A 14142-nucleotide genomic window follows, 5' to 3' on the forward strand; every position below is an offset into this window, starting at 1 on the left:
CATCCGACGTCGCGTTCAGCCATCCTGCCTCTCTCCACGCTCCGGTCCCAGTGATCCTTTGCACGAATGACCGCGAGATGTCACGGTCTTGAGGGATAACAAAGTCTCGCGGTCATTCGTGCAAAGGATCACTGGGACCGGAGCGTGGAGAGAGGCGGGATGGCTGAACGGGACATCGGAAGGTGAGAATAACTATATTTTTTATTTTTTTTATTATTTTTTACACCTGATCGCTGGTCTCCCGCCTGTCACACACAGCGATGCGTGCTGGCCAGCGGGAGACCAGCGACCAAAGAAATGTCCAGAGGTTTCTTCCAGCGATCAGCGATACCGGCAGGGGGGCCGCTCGCTGATCGCTGTCACACACAGCGATCTCGCTGGTGAGATCGCTGTTACGTCACAAAAGTTGTGACTCAGCAGCGATCTTGCTACCGAGATCGCTTAGTGAGACGGGGCCTTGACTCACAAGTGCTGCTTGTACTAAGAAGGTTGAGATCTCAACAGCAGGAGGGACACTGAGAAAATGTCAGGACACCAAGGACAACATCTGCAAGAAGTTTGTATGTTCTCCCCGTGTTTGTGTGGGTTTCCTCCCACATTACAAAGACATACTGATAGGGAATTTAGATTGTGAGCCCCATCGGGGACAGCGATGATAATGTGTGCAAACTGTAAAGCGCTGCGGAATATGTTAGCGCTATATAAAAATAAAGATTATTTATTATTAGGACAGGCGAGCAAAGATTCAGCAGCAGCAGAGAGGAGGAACACTGAAAAGTTGTCAATCAGGCTAGGTGGACGCAGATTGAGTTCAACTTTCATAAAGGATTGTACAGCTATTCTGATAGATTCTGATAGAACTGATTAGGCCAGTGTACTTACTAAGAGCTATGTAAAAATGTGTACAGCTTATTTTGAGAAATCTGCAGACATATGATTTTTACTGAAATCTGAGCAAATATAGAATTTACAGATGAGTTACTAGATAAAGCGTTAAGAAAAAGATTAAGATTTGTGAGTCATCAGTGGTTGATACCTTTTAAATAGAATACACAAAATCTGAAGAGTCACATACTTATGCACAACAGGACACAGAAATAATACAATAGATAAGACAAGAGATGTGAAGCAGAACTATCAGTATGGGAAGGGGAGAAACAGTTGTGGTTGTAAATATTGGAGCAGTTCATAGATAAGGAGTGTGAAAGTTTTATTGTCCTGTGATTGAGGTCTGGTCCATGGTTGTGATGCCCCCAAGTGAAGATGAAGTGTTGGTATTGTTCCTCTCTCACTCAACACACTTTCACATTTTGGAAATGATTGGCATAAATCAGAGTGAGAAATGTAATATGAATCTCTAATGCTAGTGCTAGAGCTTTGGCAAATCATTAGCAACAACTATGTCCAGCAAATGTTTTACTTCTTTGCTTTAAGGGGTCATCCATGAAAAATTAAAATTTTATAGTTGGCTTGGTAATTGAAAAAACTTTAAAGGAAGCTAGACTCATCTATTGGCATTTACTTTGATCCAGTGGAGACTGCTCTATGGTCTGTGTTTTCACCGGCAGGAAGTCGTCATGGTTGGCTGCTGTGAGTAGGTGTCTTCAGATGTGCGCCATTGCTGTTGCCATCGATGACATGCTGCTGAAGGCACCTGTCCCCAGCAGCCAATCACATGTCACAGTAGTCCTACTGCCGCTTTCAATGGAAACAACGTCCTGCTGGTGAAGTCACAGAGCAGCCCATGATGGATCCTAGTAGTTGGCTGTAAGTGAATATAGCTTTGGTTGTTTATTTATGTAGCATGTATGTAGTATGTATGTAGCATGTATGTAGCATGTATGTAGCATGTATGTAGTATGTATGTAGCATGTATGTAGTATGTATGTAGCATGTATGTAGTATGTATGTAGCATGTATGTAGTATGTATGTAGCATGTATGTAGTATGTAGCATGTATGTAGTATGTATGTAGCATGTATGTAGCATGTAGCATGTATGTAGTATGTATGTAGTATGTAGCATGTATGCAGCATGTATGTAGTATGTATGTAGCATGTAATTTTTTTTTTTTTTTACATTCAACACATTAGCCGGATGATGGAATTACTACTGTCCCATCATTGGCAAATGTGTCAATCACGGTCATGGTAGCAGGCATTGCCCGATGGGACTTGTAGTCCCATTGGACGATGCCTGCACAGACCCCCGGAGCCTGCACAGCCCCTCGGCAGGCCGGCACTGCCCACCGGCAGGCCGGCACCGACCCCCGGAGCCTGCACAGACCCCCGGGGAGTCGACACAGACAACCGTCAGGCCGGCACAGCCCCCCGGCAGGCCGGCACCGACCCCCGGAGCCGGCACAGACCCCCGGGGAGTCGGCACAGACACCCGGCAGGCCGGCACAGCCCCCCGGAAGGCCTGTACAGACCCTCGAAAGGCTGTACGTGGGAAAAAAAGTGTATTTCTAATTCCGATACCGGAAGTCCCATAGACTTGAATGGGACTTCCGGTATCGGAATCGGCGATACCGATACTTTTTTTTAAGATCGGCCGATCCATTCCGATCCGATATTTTCAAGTATCGGCTGGTATCGCTCAACTCTAATCACCACTCTTTGAGTACGATCACTGAGCCAGTTATGAATCCACCTAACCGTAGCCCTGTCAATCCCATACTTAGTCCTTTTTTCAATAAGGATAGTATGAGATACTTTATCAAATGTTTCACAGGAGTTGATATATACTATATCTACTGCATTTTCCTGACCCACCCAGTCAGTGATTTCATCATAGAAGGAAATTAGATAAGTCTGGCATGACTTGTTTGCTACAAACCCATGCTGGTTTTGGTTATTTGCTATATTCTTATCCAAGTACTTAAATACATGTTGTTTAATAATTTGTTCAAAGATCTTTCCTGGTATAGAAGTAAGGCTCATTGACCTGTAACTTTCTGGCTCCATTTTCTTTCCTTTTTTGGGGGGCAACATTTGCCCTTCTCCAATCTTCTGGGTCTTTTCCTGTTCTTCTTTTCCTGTTCTCCAGGATTTTTCAAAGATTCTGGCTAATGGTTTTACAATTTCCTCTGCTAACTATTTCAGTACCCTAGGATGTAATTCATCTGGATCAGGAGATTTAAATTAATTTAAATTAGCTAAGTGTTCGCTCATCATCTCTCTGTTTATTGATAGTGTTGATTCTTTTATTCCATTGATAGCACTGTGAATATCAATTGATGTTACAAATTATTTCTTAAAAAACACAGATGCAAAATAGGAATTTAAAAGTTTAGCCTTCTCAAAGCCATTTTTGACCACCTCTCCCCTTTTGTCCTGTAATTATCCTATAGCATCTTTGATTTTTCTTTTGCTTTTGACATCCCCCCCAAATCCTTTTTTATTGCTTTTGGTCTCTCTTGCAAGCCTGACTTCATTACTGGCTTTAGCTTTTCTAACATTTACCCCGAATTCCCTATGGACAGAATTGTATTCTTCTTTAGAAATGTCCTCTCTTTCCATTTACTATACATTTCTTTTTTCCTTTTTAACAAGTGTTTAAATTCTATGTTTATCCATCCTTATTTCTTTAAATGCTTCCAATTCTTTCTTCTTTTCGAGATTGCTGCTGATTGTGCAGCGAGAATTTCATTTAGCAAAATCTCCCAATCTTCATGGACATTTATGTCCTTTAGAATACCTAGATATTGGACGTTTCCTACCCTCTGAGTCCATTAAAATCTGCCTTTCTGAAGTCCAACCTTAAAGTCTGAGTCCTCGCTGTTTTTTTTCCCTCTTTAAATCCAATATTTGAAAAAAGCATGATTGCTGCCTCCTAAATTCCCGACCATCTTTATTTCCTCAACCATTTCCTCTCTGTTGGTAATAACTATGTCAAAAACTGAAGATCCTCTTGTTATTTTTTCTACCTTTTGAAAGATAAAGCTATTAACAAGAGAAGATGAGTATTTTCTGGACTCATTACTTTTCCCAGCAAATATTTAGATAATTAAAATCTCCAATGAACACTAGTTCTAACTTTTTTGAAAATAAACATTGATATAAAAAAGAGTTCATCCATATCAATAGTCTGTCCAGGTGGACTATAGCAAACACCTACAATAGTGTTCTTTCTATTCTTCTCTCCTTGTATTCTTACCCAAACAGTTTCTACAGAGCTACCATTCTCTGAAGACTGGATCTCTGTGGAGATACACGCTTTACTAACATATAAAGCAACACCTCTTTCTCTCTTGTTAAGCCTGTTTTTATAAGTTATAGCCTTCAAGTTTAGTATTCCTATCATGTATATCATCCCACCAAGTTCCAATGTTGCCTATTACATCATATCTATCTTTCCATGTTAGAAGCTCCAATTTTCCTTGTTTGTTTCCCATGCTCTGTGCATTTGTATAGACATATTTTTGATTTGTTCCTCTATTTTCATTCAGAATTTTTTGTTTTCTGTTATTTCCACTTCTAATAGAAGGATTCGCAAAAGAATTCATTAGCTGCATATTTTTCTTCTGGACGTATACTTCCCATCCCATATTGCTCTAGTTTAAAGTTCTCCTGATGAGTGTAGCAAGGCGCCTATCAAACATGTGTTCTCCTGTTTTCGTAAGATGCAACACATCTTTAACAAGGAGTCCATTTTGCAGGTAATTCATTCCATGGTCAAAAAACCCAAAACATTGCTCACAGCACTATCAATGTAACCATCTGTTTACCTGTAGAATCCTGTCAATCTCCTAGGCCTTCAAAGGCTTTGCATATAGTCTCCAGGTCCTTTTTTGCTTTTTTTGTTTTATATCCTAGTAAGTGACAGATCATTAGAATCAGGGTCTCAGCCCTTACTTATGCTGTTTTCAGAATACATAGCAAAAACCTAATGACAGGTTCCCTTTACATTGGACATGACTCCGTTTTCAATATCTGTGATCAATAGCTAAACTTCAAAAAATTAACTATTTTTTCCATAGAATTTACAAGAAAGCTGCATTTAAAACATGGAAAAGTTACAAGATAGCATATTATTGGACCTTGTGCAATATCGGTATAACATGCAACTTAAAATATTGCTAAGAAAAGAAAGAAGACGCTTGCAGCGCAACAGTGGGGTTGTTTATCAAGCTAATGCAGTGTTGGTTTGGGTCCTATGTATATTATGCCACTAATGCATCTAAATAGCCTATTATATTGCCTGTAGTCATTTATAATGCCTGGGATATATACAAATTTGTAGAAAGAACCAGGAAGGACACAATTCTACTAAACAAAGGCTATGGCAATATCCACATATTGCAATTATACTTTATGTATCAGTAGCTTAATATTTAATAAAGCAAATAATAAATTATTTGTCATTTTTATGATTTGCCAGTGGGAAACTATAGGCGAACCCTGGGACAAAAGTACCAACTGAAAAGATCAATGCATGCATATTACATTGATTTTGTGATGAAATGTGAAAAGGAAATGTCATGAAGCAGATGACTTAATGTGAAAGATAAGTTGCATAAGTGAAATGGAAAATATTTAAAATATTGTTATTTAAAGGCCCCACTACTCTATTGGTCATTCAGTAGGTTATTTTTATATTTTTTACATATATTTATTTGTAAATTAGTCATGCTTTGAAAAGTGAGGGCCCATGAGTCAGGAGGCCCAGTGCTAGCCCCGCTCCGGGCCCCTGCCTGCGCTCCCACCCATGCTTGGCATTGTACATTTAACTGTAAAAGCAATGATGGAGGAGGAAGCTTTAGGTGATTCTCCCTTTCCTATCATTTTCCCTATGCGTCTGACGTTTCATCCATCGCGCTTGAAGACATCGCTTCATCACACCACGTTATGTCTGGGCAGTGGAGCTGCTAAGGAGATGCGCTGTAGCGAGGAAATGGAGAGAGGTGACTATTGCATTTTTCTTTTTTTTAAAAGAGAGTAAGTGGTAGCCATAATACAGGAGGACTCTGGGGTGTGCATTATATTATATGGGGCTGCATTATACCATATGAGGGCTGCATTATACTATATAGGAGCTACATTATACTATATGGGGTGTGCATTATACTATATGGAAGCTGCATTATACCATATGGGGGCTGCCTTATCCCATATCGAGGCTGCATTATGGGTCATGCAATTACACTATGTGGGGCATGAATTATACTATATGGGGGCTGTATTATACCATATGGGTGCTGCATTATATAATATGGGAGCTGAATTATACTATATTGGGGCTTTCTTTTTACTATATGTGGTGTGTATTATACTATATGGGGGCTGCATTATACCATGTGGGGCTGTATAATACCTTAAGGGGGATGCATAATACTATTTCTTAGCTGTATTATACTATATGGGATGTGCATTATACTATATGGGAGCTTCATTAGACCACATGGGGGCTGCATTATACTATATGAGGCTGCATTATACTATAATGGGGCTGCATTACACTATATGGAGGCTGCATTATACTATATGAGGCTGCATTATACTATATGGGGGTTGCATTATACCATATGGGGGCTGCATTATACTACATGGGGGCTGTTATATTAAGACTATGTGCTGTTTATTATACTATATATACTATATGAGAGCTGTATTATACTCTCTCAAGGACTATAGGGTGTGCATTATACTATATGTACTGAAAGGGACTGCATTATACACTATCAAGGACTATGGGGAGTGCATTATGGTATAAATACTATATGGGGGCTGCATTATACTCCATCTGACTATGGGGTGCATTTATACTATGTGTGCTGTATGGGAGCTGCATTATACTGTATCAACAAGTATGGGGTGCATTATACTGAATGGAGGAGGACTATGGGGAATGTTATATACTATATGAAGGACTATAGGGTGCATAAGGCTAAGTGCACACGTACTGGAACTCTCACGGAAATTACCGCGAGAGTTCCGGAATTCCAGTCCGCGGGAAAACCGCATTTTAAATTCCCGCGATTTTCTTGCGGAAAAACTAGCATTTTGCAAGCGTATTTAGCTTGCAAAATGCTAGCGTTCTCCAAGCGATCTGTAGCATTGCTGGGAGAACTGATTGACAGATTGGTCACACTCGTCAAACATAGAGTTTGACGAGTGTGACCAACTTTTTACTACTGAGGCCGACTATGCGGCATCAATAGTAAAAGATAGAATGTAAAAAAAAATAAAAAATGGTGTTATTCTCACCCTCCGACGTCCCGCGCATCCGTTCCCAGTAATCATCTGCGAAAATGCCCGCGATGACGTCTGTTCTCGCGGGATCGCGATGACTCACGGTAATTCGCGATGACGTCGCGCGAATGACCGCGAGACTTCACGATCCCGCGAGAACGGACGCCATCGCGGGCATTTTCGCAAAGGACTACTGGGAACGGGAGCGTGAAGAGAAGCGGAAAGACTGCGCGGGACGTCGGAGGGTGAGAATAACAATATTTTTTATTTTTAAATTCTATTTTTTACAGGGATATGGTACCCAAAGCCCGGAGGACAGTCTCCTCTCCTCCGGACCGTGGGTACCATCCGCAAATGTTCTGCTTACTTTCCGCATGGTGTGCACAGCCACATGCGGGTAGTAAGCGGAACAATGCATTCCTATGGGTGCGGGATCGCCGCGATTCCGCAAATTAATGAGCATGCTGCGGTTTTTACCGCAAAGCGATTCCGCCGCGGTAAAAACCGCAGCATTAGCACAGCATTGCGGAATCCCATAGGAATGCATGGGATGCTTATTTTTTGCGTTTTCGCGGCAAAATCGCGCGGTTAATACAGCCGCGGAAGCGCGAAAAAGACGCCACGTGTGAACTCAGCCTTGTACTATGGGAAGTGCATTGTACTATATGGACATCAATAGGGTGCATTATGCAATATGGATGACTATGGGCTACATTATACTCTATCAAGAACTATGGGCTGTGCATTATAATATACAGTTAAGGAATTAATCATTTGATCCCTTGCTGATTTTGTAAGTTTGCCCACTGACAAAGACATGAACAGTCTATAATTTTAAGGGTAGGTTTATTTTAACATTGAGAGTTAGAATTTCAAAAATAAAATCCAGAAAATCACATTGTATAAATTATATAAATGTATTTGCATTTTGCAGTGAGAAAAAGTATTTGATCCCTCTGGCAAACAAGACTTAATACTTGGTGGCAAAACTCTTGTTGGCAAGCACAGCAGTAGGACATTTTTGTAGTTGATGATGAGGTTTGCCACACGTCAGGAGGAATTTTGGTCCACTCCTCTTTGCAAATCATCTCTAAATCATTACCATTTTGAGGCTGTCGCTTGGCAACTTGGAGCTTCAACTCCCTCCATAAGTTTTCTATGGGATTAACGTCTGGAGACTGGCTAGGCCACTCTATGATCTTAATGTGCTTCTTTTTGCGCAACTCCTTTGTTGCTTTGGCTGTATGTTTTGGGTCATTGTCTTGCTGAAACACCCAGCCACGACCCATTTTTAATGTCCTGGCGGAGGGAAGGTGGTTGTGACTCAGAATTTTACGGCACATGGCTCCATCCATTCTCCTACTGATGCAGTGAAGTAGTCCTGAGCACTTAGCAGAGAAACACCCTCAAAACATAAGGTTTCCACCTCCATGCTTGACAGTGGGAACCGTGTTCTTTGGGTCATAGGCAGCATTTCTCTTCCTCCAATTCGGCGAGTTGACTTAATGCCAAAGAGTTCAATTTTTGTCTCATCTGACCACAGCACCTTCTCCCAATCACTCACAGAATCAACCAGGTGTTCATTGGCAAACTTTAGACGGGCCTGCACATGCATTCTTGAGCAGGGGTACCTTGTGGGCACTGCAGGATTTTAACCATTTACGGCGTAATGTGTTACCAATGGTTTTCTTGATGACTGTGGTCCCAGCTGCCTTGAGATCATTAAAAAGTTCCCCGTGTAGTTTTAGGCTGCTCTCTCACTTTCCCTTGGTCAAGGGTAGCCAAAGAGCTAAGATTTTGCATGGTGCCCCAGATCGATGTTGATTGACAGTCATTTTGTATTTTTCCATATTCTTACTATTGCACCTACAGTTGTCCCATCTCACCCAGCACCTTACGTATAGTTTTGCAGCCCATTCCAGTTTTGTGCACGTCTATGATCTTGTCCCTGACTTCTTTACAAAGCTCTTTGGTCTTGTCCGTGTTGTACAGGCTAGAGTCTAACTGATTAATTGAGTCTGTGGACAAGAGTCTTTTATAAAGGTGACTGCGTAAGACAGCTGTCTTTAATGCAGGTAACGAGTTGATCAGGAGCATCTAACTGGTCTGTAGGAGCCAGAACTCTTAATTGTTGGTAGGGGATCAAATACTTATTTCTCACTGCAAAATGCAAAAAATTTAAATAATTTATACAATGTGATTTTCTGTATGTTGTTTTTGATATTATCTCTCACAATGTTAAAATTAACCTACCCTTAAAATTAAAGACTGTTCACGTCTTTGACAGTGGGCAAACTTACAAAACCAGCAAGGGAACAAATAATTATTTCCCTCGCTGTCTGTACTATATAGGGGCTGCATTTTATTCAATCGAGGACTATAGGGTGTGCATTAAATTATATGTACTGTATGGAAGTTGCATTATATTCTATCAAGGACTATGGGGAGTGCACTACACTATATGTACTATATGGGGCTGCATTATACTCTATCCGACTATGGGATGCATTATACTATGTGTACTATATGGGGGCTGCATTATACTCTATAAAGGACAATATCGTGCATTATACTATATGGAGGACTATGATAAATGCAATATGCGATTTGAAGGACTATGATGTGCATTATACTATATGGGATCTGCATTAAACTATATGCATTATGCTATATGGGGGCTACATTATCCTATATGGTGCTGCATTATACTATATGGGGGTTGCATTATATTATATGGGGGCTGCATTATACTATTTGGAGGCTGCAGTATACTCTATCAAGACAATGTGCTGTTCATTATACTACATGTACTATATGAGGAATATAGAGTGCTTTATACTGTATAGAGGACTATGGGGAGTGCATTATACTATATGGAGGACTATGGGAAATGCAATGTACAATATATACAAGTTTTGACACTTTTCCCACAATAATGTATATCAATCTGATCAGCTCATCCTGCACTATAACATCCTTGTTTCCGAATAGATATCATTGTCAGCATAACAAGTTCCCTTTAACTGATGTTTGGCTGAATCCCTGCCAATCATCTGATAATTACTGGAAAACCTGGCATCAAATGTTTAATTCTTGTACAGTACCATCACATGGTAAATTAGGCATTTCCCAGTTGCCTTACAAACTGCCCATATAGAAATGTGCCAGGTCTTCCATAACGAAAATCAAATTCTGGAAAATAGATGAGAGTCCTGAAGTGACAAGAATCATACCGGCATCACATATAGGCGTGCAGTGTATTGAGGTTAATGACTAGCTATATCATTCATTGGCTGGGGGATTAGGACAGGAAAGACAAATCCAATGTCTGTATTTTTTAAATTGAAACATCTATTGCCCTGACATTGGATGCTATCATATTTGTAGGAGCTGTGGCTTTCTGCCTATTATCCATATTTCATATTTTGTAATTTCACTATTGTTAAAGTCCCTGTACATCGATTGAGCTCTACAAATGCAATTCAATAAAAAGTCATTTAGGAATAAAGTTATTTTCTATTTCTCACTATTTTCTCTCACTGCGCGGCTAGTATAGCAATGTTCATATTTAATGTACGTGCTTACCTGCGGTCCGGTAGTATTGGAATTCTCCAGCCTTTTATTTGGCTTAGTTTTGAATCAGAGAGTTCAATAGATAAGGGGAGTTTGGGTACCCATACGGTCATTTCTAATGGGGCACTGAGATGTTCGTAGGTAAAAACGGCTTGTGCGTTCATTGATCCCCTCGTCTCCTTTCCACTCACAAACACATAATCACAGCTACTTGACACCTGTAACAGAGGAAGGGTAAGAGATATTATAGTACCAGATAGGGCTCTGCATAGTGGTTAGCTCATTACTCTGGAATAGATGGGATTTGTCTTTCTCATTAAGTATTTGGGCACATTCACACATTTATGTATACATCTGCTGTTTTCCTCCCCTGTGGCATCTGCTTTGCTTCAGTTTTGCATCCATTTTTTTATATAAAAAGAAAGGGGTAAATTGCATGTTTTACTTTGTCATTGTTAGTTTTATAACCTGTGTTTCCGCAGTGGAAATGCGCTAAAAAAGGATATGCGTACTTTGCTTGAACATTTTTTGCATCTAATGCAAGTCTATGGGGAAAATTCGCAAATAATCCATAGGTTACCTGAAAGAGAAACAGAGATGTTGCGAATTTCAAAAAACGCATTGTAAGTCAGCTTATATAGTATAGAAAAAGCACAGTTGGCATGAAATTTCTATAAATCCTTTCCACTTAGCTGGAGCTTAAGACAAAGTATTTTTTGTATAGTGAAAATAATCAGCGTCATAAACCTACAAAAAACTCATCATAGGAACTTGACCTTATATGGCTGGTACCTGCTTCTTAGGCCTCCTTCACACATCCATACTTCCAGTACATGTGGTATCCATCACAATATATCTCAAGTATGCCTCACCTCAACACGTTTCGCCTGTTTGCTCATCAGGAGCTCTGATATAGTGGTGTCGGCTAATGATAAATGATCAGCCAGCAGGTGAAACGCATCGAGACGAGGCATACTTGAGACATATGATGATGAATTAGTACTAATCTTATCATTACCATATTCAGATTTTCCATGGCTCTATGTTTATCTGTTTAACAATTGTGCCAGCTAAGAGATATCTTACATATATTTTGAACATTATGAGTTTGTCAGTGTATGACAATTTTAAAACTTATTTCAATAAAGTTCTTATTTTAAAACGGTATATTAGGTCCCCATGTGATTCCCTAGGTGCAGAAATGGTGCAACATCAGCGACTCACCAAAAGTTCATAGTGGGAACATAGCCTTGCAGCCGTTTTTTTAACCAATGATGATGTTGACATCTAAGTCATTAGATCTGGGAGACGGCCTACACTTTCTCTCCCATTGAACCTTACTCACAATGTAATCTTGGGGTATCAGTTGTTCACGATGGCAGCTTAGGGCCTGCTGAAGGCCACTGTAGCTGCCATCCCGGAATTCCTATGATGCCCAGCATCGGGCTGGGCTTCATATGAGATAGGTAAACTGACATATGTTACATTCAATGCCGAAGTATCACAGGGTCAAATCCCCAAAGCAGGCAAAAAAATGTGAAAATGGTAGTTAAAGTTTTAAAAAACATTTTACAAATTTTAAATATAAAAGTGCACATCACATTCTTCTTCCAATCTGAAAATAGAGACGTTAAAAAATAAAAATAATAAGTTTAATTGATGTGTCTTGGAAAGTCTGATCATTCAAACTACACAATTTTTTGACCTATATGGAAAAAATAAAAGCAACAAAAGCAAGTAAATGGATTTTCGGTCATCTCATCTTCCAAAATATGATGTAAAAAGCAATTCAAAAGTGGTATGAACCAAAAAATATTACTGGCAAAAACAATAGCTCATAACACAAATATAACAAGCTCCATTAACAAAATTAAAAATAGTTGTAGATCTCAGTAAAATGGAAAAAAAAATATACGGTATATGATTTTTTACAAACTTCATATTTTTTTTAAAAAGTAATAAAATATAAATGAAACCATTTAAATTTGCTACCACCATAATTAAAATGATCTAGAAAACTATGTTACCTGGTAATTTTTATTGCACAATAAATGCACAAAAATAAATAAAGCAAAAACGAAAAATCAACAGTGATATTGCATTTTTTGACCACCCACCATCCCCCCTCATTTTGATAATGACCCCCAACATGCTAGCATGCCAATTTTTAGGAATATTAAAGTCTGCAATTATTATTATAAATATTTAAAAAATACAAATAAACTAATACCCACTCCTCTCCTCTGAGCAGTGATGCATTCTGGGGCTATACTGTAGTTTGTGGGCCGGTGCAATGTTGTGGTGGTATTCTCCTGCCACTGTGTGGTACCCACCTCTTGCCTTCTGCAGGCCACAGACAGCTTAGGGACTGTCTGGGGCCTGCATGACTAAGCTGAGGAGTAGAGAACCAATATTTCTCTGCTGCAGTTTATAACAGTATGAAACCCATACTGCTAAAACTGATTCTGTTTTAAAGTCCTTTTTTGAATTATACAGTCATATGTAAAAGTTTGGGCACCCCTATTAATGTTAACCTTTTTTCTTTATAACAATTTTGGTTTTTGCAACAGCTATTTCAGTTTCACATATCTAATAATTGATGGACTCAGTTATATTTCTGGATTCAAATGAGGTTTATTGTACTAACAGAAAATGTGCAATCTGCATTTAAACAAAATTTGACCGGTGCAAAAGTATGGGCACCCTTATCATTTTCTTGATTTGAACACTCCTAACTACTTTTTACTGACTTCCTGAAGCACTAAATTGGTTTTGTAACTTCATTGAGCTTTGACCTTCATAGCCAGGTGTATCAAATCATGAGAAAAGGTATTTAAGGTGGCCACTTGCAAGTAGTTCTCCTATTTGATTCTCCTATGAAGAGTGGCATCATGGGATCCTCAAAACAACTCTCAAATGATCTGAAAACAAAGATTATTCAGCATAGCTTTTCAGGGGAAGGATACAAAAAGTTGTCTCAGAGATTTAACCTGTCAGTTTCCACTGTGAGGAACATAGTAAGGAAATGGAAGAACACAGGTACAGTTCTTGTTAAGCCCAGAAGTGGCAGGCCAAAAAAAATATCAGAAAGGCAGAGAAGAAGAATGGTGAGAACAGTCAAGGGCAATCCACAGACCACCTCCAAAGACCTGCAGCATCATCTTGCTGCAGATGGTGTCACTGTGCATCGGTCAACAATACAGCGCACTTTGCACAAGAAGAAGATGTATGGGAGAGTGATGCGAAAGAAGTCGTTTCTGCAAGCACGCCACAAACAGAGTCGCCTGAGGTATGCAAAAGCACATTTGGACAAGCCAGTTACATTTTGGAAGAAGGTCCTGTGGACTGATGAAACAAAGATTGAGTTGTTTGGTCA

The 14142-nt window shown here is 39.6% G+C and overlaps 1 protein-coding gene across 1 annotated transcript in view; it reads right to left on the reverse strand.

Annotated features, from left to right (window-relative positions):
• TMEM132E (transmembrane protein 132E) overlaps positions 1 to 14142 on the reverse strand; it is an 861007-nt gene that overhangs the window by 46575 nt on the left and 800290 nt on the right. Inside the window, exon 7 of the mRNA XM_073558935.1 lies at positions 10779 to 10984. Within this exon, the coding sequence (XP_073415036.1) occupies positions 10779 to 10984 (206 nt within the window). The remainder of the gene's footprint in view (positions 1 to 10778; positions 10985 to 14142) is intronic.

Source organism: Dendrobates tinctorius, unplaced genomic scaffold (assembly GCF_039654945.1).
Source record: "Dendrobates tinctorius isolate UK_male_01 unplaced genomic scaffold, ASM3965494v1 ptg000263l, whole genome shotgun sequence".
In the NCBI taxonomy this organism is placed as follows: Eukaryota; Metazoa; Chordata; class Amphibia; order Anura; family Dendrobatidae; genus Dendrobates; species Dendrobates tinctorius.